We start from the raw sequence: 7,016 nt of genomic DNA, 5'->3' as shown, positions 1-7,016 counted from the left end.
TGGAGGAGCGGGAGTCTGCTGACACAGTGGCGGACTTCGAGGAGGAGTCGGCTGACGCGGTGTCGGTGGCCTTGCAAAGATGATGCAATCCTTTCTCCACAGGATGATACGATGTTTGGCCTCTCCCAGTGTGTGCTCCTCGTCACCTCCAGGAATGTCAAGCTCTAGGCCTGAATATTGGTCCACCACTTCATCAACCCGGACACGAGCATAGCCGGCTGGAATCGGGTTGCAATGGAAGGTTGCATCGGGGGAATTTGTATAAGCAATGGAGTCCGCCACCTTCATCGATATGTTCTTCATTTTGAAGTGTAGCTCATAGTTAGTGCTCTCCATGATGTCATCCACAGGGTATCTATCCAGCAGTGCGTCGCCCGGGGCGGAACCAACGCTGCTTCTCTGCATGGATGGGACAGTGCTATCCAATGCTGGATCATCCGCTAGCTGCTACCGCTACTGAGACCCCCTTTCCTGCCTAAGTGAGTCGATCTGCTGCTGCCGCTGGCATTTGAGTTCCAAGTCTGCGTGCACTGATTCTAGGCCTTGAAGGCGTTCTGCTTCCTGCTTCCTCTGCTCCTCCTCCAGCTTCCTCTTCTTCTCCTCCTCCATCTTCCTTCTTGCACGGCTTCTGTAGTCGGTGTTCCAGTCCGAAAAGCCCTCATACCATAGAACAACGCCCTTGCCTCGTGTTCTTCGTGGGTGTTCAGGATTTCCCATGGCGCGCGTAAGCTCGTCGTTCTCTCTGTTGGGCGTGAACACCCCCATTTGAACATCTTCTATTGCTTGAAGTAACTTATCTTCGGCTCCTATTAGACTTGCCTTCTTTGAAATTAGGCCTGTCTTCGGGTCCAACGCCCCCCATGTGCATAGAACCAAGTTCTGCACCTAGGAGGCCAGCTCCTAGTAACTGGTTCGACCCCTGCATCCAGCATCTCTTACTCAGACTTATCCCACTTAGGCATTGCCACCGCGTAGCCACCTGGCCCCAGCCTACGGAATTGCGTCTTTTTTGCGACATTGGCCTTGTTTTTTCTCGACCGTCCCTTAGATAATTCTGATTCCTTGAATTTCACGAAAGCGGGCCAGTGTTCTCTTTTTTTCTCCAGTGTTCCCTTGAATTCCGGAGTCTTCCTTCCTCCTTTGACGTAATTGGCCCATACAGTTTTCTTGTGGGTGTTGAATGCAATTGCCATCATCCTAAGAGCAGCGTCCTTGACTTTCTACACATCTGCATCAGTGAAATGATCTTGTAGGGTGAAATGTTCCATGAGAGATTTCCAAAGCGTTTTTTGCTCTGTCGTCGACCCAAGTAACATCTGGATGTTTATTTTTTGGCTCTTTCCATTCTTGAATGGAGATCGGGAGTTGGTCCTTCACAAGAACTCCGCACTGACGAATGAACTTGTTCACAATGTTCTTAGGCGTGATTGGTTCGCCATTAGGTTTGATGGCATCGATGTTGTACTTTACACCGTCCTTCAAATTTTTGGCCGGGCCTCGCTTTGTCCTGCTGCCTGTAGAAGCAGATTTGCTCGATCTGAAGGGTTGAAAGAAGAAAGATCGATTCGTTAATCTATCCCTAATAATAAAGCACGGATTGACTCTGTGGGTTCACCGTCACAATACGCTTTCTTCCTGTGAATTTACGCTTTCAGTTTGAATTTAAAACATATACGCGAGGTGGTACTAATACGGGTAACCATGTCGTGTGCATCGAACGATCGCACCTGCTCCCTTCCCCAAACTCCCTATATTATTAATTATTTATCTGGAAAAACGTTTCGTACGCGCTCGAGGGCTGCGCCTTTGTCTCGAGCGAATCCGCGGCCGCAGCCGCCGACGCTACAGCCGGACCCCACCCCCGCCCCGCTACAGCCAGCCACCGCCCCGCCCCCGCTACAGCCCGCCGTCGCCCCACACCCCCGCTCTCTGCTGCGGATCCATCCTCCAATCCCCCGTCTCTCGCTACCTCTCCCGACCCACATCTCTCTCACGAACTAGGGTTAGGCACCGCCACTGTTTTCCTGGTCGACGGCAAGCTCCCGCGCCACCTACGGCTACGCCCATCCCCGCCTCCCTATCTCTCCACAGGAGCTCGACCCTACCGCCCTCTCCCGGTGGGAGCTCTACAACGACGATCGAGCGCTGCAGGGCGTTGGTCCTCCTATCCCACGCCGCCGCCAGCCGCCTGGACGCCACGCTGGAGGCCCTCGGCGCCGCCGCGAGCCAAGACGCATTCCTCCACAAAGCTGTGATCCGGGGCTTCACCGACGCAGGCCACCATGCTGGCCGCCGTCGCGCACGCCGGCCGCTTCACCTTTCCCGATCTAGGAAACCAGCATTGCCGCTCCCCATCTCTTAGTACAGAGGTGATGACAAAGGAGGAAGAGGCGTTGTCAAGGTAAATGAGGAAGAGAAGGCCAGAAAAGGAGAATCAGCAAGGCAGAAACTTTTTGATCTCAAGGCACGATTCTGCAGGTTGGACGAGCTGCTGACAAAGGCACATCTGTATTCTGAATTTCTACTCGAAAAGATGGACCATCAGCTACAGATTATGTTGGCAGTTATTCAAATGAAAAATAGGGATGAACATGTGGAAGATCTGAATAAAGGACATGGTATAAAAAGGAAAGCAAAGCCTAAACACTACAGTGATGCAGGTTCAGATTTCATATCCTGTCTTTCCTGTCTCATGAATATGCTAGCATGGTTGTCTTTCAGATTACGCATATGTATTTGTTTGTCATATACTGTCGAAACTTTGTCTAGTATGTATTAATACTAGGGAGACTGCTTGATCTCTTATTATTCACTCTTCAAAATTTCTGATTATCTTATTATTAGTATCATCCTTCTAACGTACAAATTCACAAATCTTAGTTAATTGGGAAGCAAAACTTAGTTAATTGGGAAGGAACTGTATGTTTATCCATTCTATTTCAAATATAAGGTGCTGCTGTAGGCAAAGTAGACGCATAATTCTTTAAAGGGAAAACGCACTAGATAAATGAGAGACAGTCGGGTGGCATAGGTGAAAATATCTTTGTATCATTCCTCTTTTACTTCAATATATAGATAGGTTTATTTTGATTTATAGATGAACCCGCATTTAAGTTTGTCTATTTCTAGATTCTGAATGCTATCTCTGGAGATCATGTGTTGTTCATGTATTGCAATTGATGCAACATTTTATTTCTAAGTTTTATTTAATAGTTGCATATACTATAGTTAATCCCGCTGATAGTTGAATAGAAAGAGTAGACCTAGAGATAATTTAAAATAGATTTTGATTACTGGTTATACACTATATGTATGCCCTTTGTTCAGTTGGGATCAACTTTGTGCGTTCACTTGCTCTGTTAGAGACCAACCCTGCTACAACCAGTGAAAGAAGCACATTTCATATGTCAGGAACCACACACATCGCAGGAGATGTTGTTTCTGTGTGTTCCATGTGATCTTCTGCCATCGTATTTACTTTATTTGATTTACTTCAGTAACTTGGAAGTATCTTCACAAGTGCCATGGTAACTTGCATTAAGTACCTGTGCGCTCTACAAAAGCTTGCTATTTTTCTTATCTCACTCTGTTCATAACTTCATACTAAAGTTGAATATTTCCTTTACTAGGTATGGAATAGAACGTGAGTACGCTTCGATGTAGAGACGCGAACTCTCCTCTTAGCCAGGACATGAAGTAAGCCATAGCTACAGAACGCCAACTCTGCCCTATCTTGAAAATGCATCACCCTGCCCTATCATACTTACCTCATGCACTCAGCTCAAGGGAATTCCCTCACCATGCCGCCACTCGCGAATTAGCGAATGCCCGCACAACCTAACAACACACCAGGACGAACCTTGAGTTTGTCAATTATAGTTCTCTTGCATATTGTGGTTAAGAAAATTAGTTGTCAATTTCATCACCGTGGTTGCATAAAATAACCATGCAATCTTATATGCTGGTGAAGCTCAACCTACAACTTTGCCGTCACACTGTCTTTTGTTTACGCTTAAATAAAAAACTGCCAGATTTCTACTTGAAGATAAGAATACAGAGTTGCTTGGTTTGAAGATATACAGAACCAAATTGTCTTCGCCCACGTCCAGCCACATTTGTTGGATCTGGGTTTTCTATGTACCTATGAATTGTTCTTCGGCAAGCATCTTTGTCTGTTTTTACATTTGCATCCAACCATAGGAATAAATCAAGGAGCAACCTTCATGTATGTGCATGTGCTGCTCAGCAATACTAACACAATATTTTTTGTTTTTAAAGAAATTGTCCTCAAGTTCAAGTCTGATCTGTTTATATAGGCATGTGAGATTGCAGTGAATTTGTTCATGCTGGATCTTTCTGATTGATGCTGCTCCTCAACCCATACTTGCAGATCCTCATACGGGTGGCCAAGGCGAATTAGGCGAATCGTTGCTGCTCTTGCTGGGTGATAACTAGGCCATGAGTGGACTGTTCGTCTCATTATCCAGATGTATTTACAAGCTGGCCACCTCCACAAATCAATGGATATTTTTTTATCATGCAACAGTGCAACGTCGTGTTTGATTCCTTCGGCCTCATGCTATCATATACAGTACTTCTTAATCTTTGAGTCAGAAGGAGAAAATTATTACGAGTGTATTGGACATTCTTGAAGTTGCATTAGATTCTTGCAAATAAGGAGATATTCTAGATTTTATTGTCAATGCTTTAATCAGAAGAGATAAAATCTTGCATGTTATTTGTATAATTCAACAGTTAATGAGCTTGAACACTGAAATAAGTAAAGGGTCCTTTCAACTATAGAAAAATATTTTTGCACGAAGGACATCGGAGATATGATGAACTACTTGGAAGAGTGAAGGTATTTATCCATGCTCCGTCTTTGCAATTGAATGATTGCGTCTTTGAGCACAAATCTTGGTACTGACGTGTCATATTTTGTCTTTGAAAGAGTTCTTTCTTGAGCAGTACAAGTACTACGGAGAAATAAAGTACGTTAAATGTTGTTACTTGCCTTGAAGTGTGTTATTGCAGTGCTACATTCTTTTTTCTACTAATTCCCATAGAGGCAAAGATAATTCATTTTTCTTTGATTTCATCAACGATGTTTTTCCATAGAATTATTCGAAATCATGAAAGTACTTTAGTTGCTTGCAATTGGTTTCATGTGTTTTCCCTCTTGCTTTTACATTCACAAGTGCACGGTGAGTTCCCATACAAAGGAAACAAATTTCGAGTATGCGAGGAGTTTTGAATGCATATTGGCTCCCCTGTTTGTTGTGTTGCGTGGTCTGTTTGGTTCGCTTTGGCATGATTTGACGAGATGCCAATTGATGTTGTATGTTGGCATGTGCTAGCAAAACATGTTGTGATCCGATGGACACAATGTGATATTTTTTATCTCCCGTTGCTACGCACGGGCATGTTTGCTAGTATATCTTCAAATCAAAAAACATGTGATGATCACCAGATGCCTGCTTATATAAAAATACGTCGCCAGTCTTTGTTATTTTAAGATCAACATTGTCTGCGTCATCATAATCATAATCATAGTTCATGACTTCATCAATTCGGTCTTCGAGATCGAATATCTTTTCATCATCGTCCCCGGTATTGTTCAGATATTTGGAGCCGTCATAATCTTCATTCTGATCATCTAGCCCGAGAGGGCTGCGTATGATCTCGAACATGGTCTCTTCTCCCTCTCTGACGGTATTGTCCGCCATAGCTTTTATTTAACTAATACACAAGAAATATAAAACAATTTAGTATTCAAATTAGAATGCATGGATCCAATCAATAAGGAAAAACTGAATCATAGTACATAATATGCATCGTCTCGAATAATATATAATCTCGAGTACATCGTCTCGAATAATATATAATCTCGAATACATCGTTTATAATAATATATATAATCTCGAATACATCATCTCGAATATTATATATCGAATACATCACTAGCTAGCTAGCTAATAAAGATTGAATACTTCAGAAGAATCTAGGCCACTCGCGGTTCCTGAGGCGCGGGTGGTGCAAACGCAAAGAGAAGGAACCATCACAGGATCATATCTCCGGTCATCTGCCCAAAGAAACTGCCAGGTATTGGAGAACCTGATGTCCATAGCAGCCATGTAGCGACGGACGTGCTCGTCCTCCTCCATGACACGGCGACGCACCACCTCCGGCGGGGCCGGCTCCCTCTGCACCGAATGTGGCCCACGCGAACGCCACCAAACGAGATTAGGGTCGACGATGGGACCCGGGGCCGGGTTCCTCACCAAGCGGCGCGCCCCTGAAGGTAGCACCTCCCAGTGCCAGCCCGACGGAGCCCAGTCCCGGACATTGGTCCTCTGAAGCAGGATGTCGTCGCGAACGGGTCGACGGTGAGGATGCAGGTCGGGCATCGTCGAAAACAAATACTATATGCAAATTTAACATTTTTAAATTATTCGATTGTGTCTTATATTCGAATTCTAAATTTCTATAACTAAAATTCTAAGAAACTAAAAAAACATCGATCATCGTCTAACAATTTGAAATTAATCTAATTCATCTAGCTAGAACTAACATTTCTAACATTTCTATATACTAAAATTTCTAACACTTCTATATACTATTTGATATTATTCTAATCTAATTAATTAATTCATCTAAAACTTTTTATGAAAATAGAAAAACTAAAAAAACTAAAAGCTAAAAAAAGAAAAATTGTGTGTGTGTGTGCGCGCGCGCGCGTGCGGCCGGCACCGACGGCGGCACGGTGGATTGGAGGGACGAGAGACCGGGGGAGGGCCTCACAGTGCGCGCAGGCGAGGTCGAGGCGACGACGACGGGGACGGCGACGGCGCGGGACCGGGCGGCGGCGCGACGGGGACGGCGACGCGCGGCGACGGGGACGACGATGGCGCGGGGACGGCGACGGCGTGGGACGGGGCGGCGGCGCGGGACGAGGCGGCGACGCGACGGGGACGACGCGACGGGGGTGGCGACGGCACGGGACGGGGACGACGACG

General features: G+C 45.4%; 1 protein-coding gene across 3 annotated transcripts; it reads left to right on the top strand.

The window, feature by feature from the left end:
- Nucleotides 1-1,875: 1,875 nt before the first annotated feature.
- LOC125552470 (uncharacterized) lies at nt 1,876-5,590 on the top strand. Of its 3 annotated transcripts, none has more exons than XR_007303620.2 (3): nt 1,876-2,660; nt 3,630-3,696; nt 4,391-5,590. XR_007303620.2 is itself a non-coding variant. In XM_048716032.2 (3 exons), the coding sequence occupies exons 1-3, from the start codon at nt 2,283-2,285 to the stop codon at nt 4,453-4,455; spliced, it is 366 nt and encodes a 121-aa protein (XP_048571989.1). In that variant the 5' UTR covers nt 1,876-2,282; the 3' UTR covers nt 4,456-5,380. The 3 variants fall into 3 exon arrangements, 2 of the variants coding, with proteins under 2 accessions (XP_048571989.1, XP_087374883.1); XM_048716032.2 differs by lacking the exon at nt 3,630-3,696 and having other exon boundaries at nt 1,876-2,401; nt 2,479-2,660; nt 4,391-5,380; XM_087518757.1 differs by lacking the exons at nt 3,630-3,696; nt 4,391-5,590 and adding an exon at nt 3,328-3,620 and having other exon boundaries at nt 1,876-2,401; nt 2,479-2,660.
- The last annotated feature ends 1,426 nt before the right edge of the window (nt 5,591-7,016 follow it).

This window comes from Triticum urartu, chromosome 4A, assembly GCF_056163025.1.
Source record: "Triticum urartu cultivar PI428250 chromosome 4A, HENAU_Tu73, whole genome shotgun sequence".
Taxonomy (NCBI): Eukaryota; Viridiplantae; Streptophyta; class Magnoliopsida; order Poales; family Poaceae; genus Triticum; species Triticum urartu.
This window is presented reverse-complemented; position numbering and strand designations above follow the sequence as displayed.

Bases quoted from the DNA above. Each gene is read 5' to 3' on its own strand.
- LOC125552470 (XM_087518757.1), top strand. From the start codon at position 2,283: ATGCTGGCCGCCGTCGCGCACGCCGGCCGCTTCACCTTTCCCGATCTA. The intron at 2,402-2,478 runs GTAAATGAGGAA...ACGATTCTGCAG, and splicing joins GAGGAAGAGGCGTTGTCAAG to GTTGGACGAGCTGCTGACAA. The intron at 2,661-3,327 runs GTTCAGATTTCA...CCCTTTGTTCAG, and splicing joins TAAACACTACAGTGATGCAG to TTGGGATCAACTTTGTGCGT.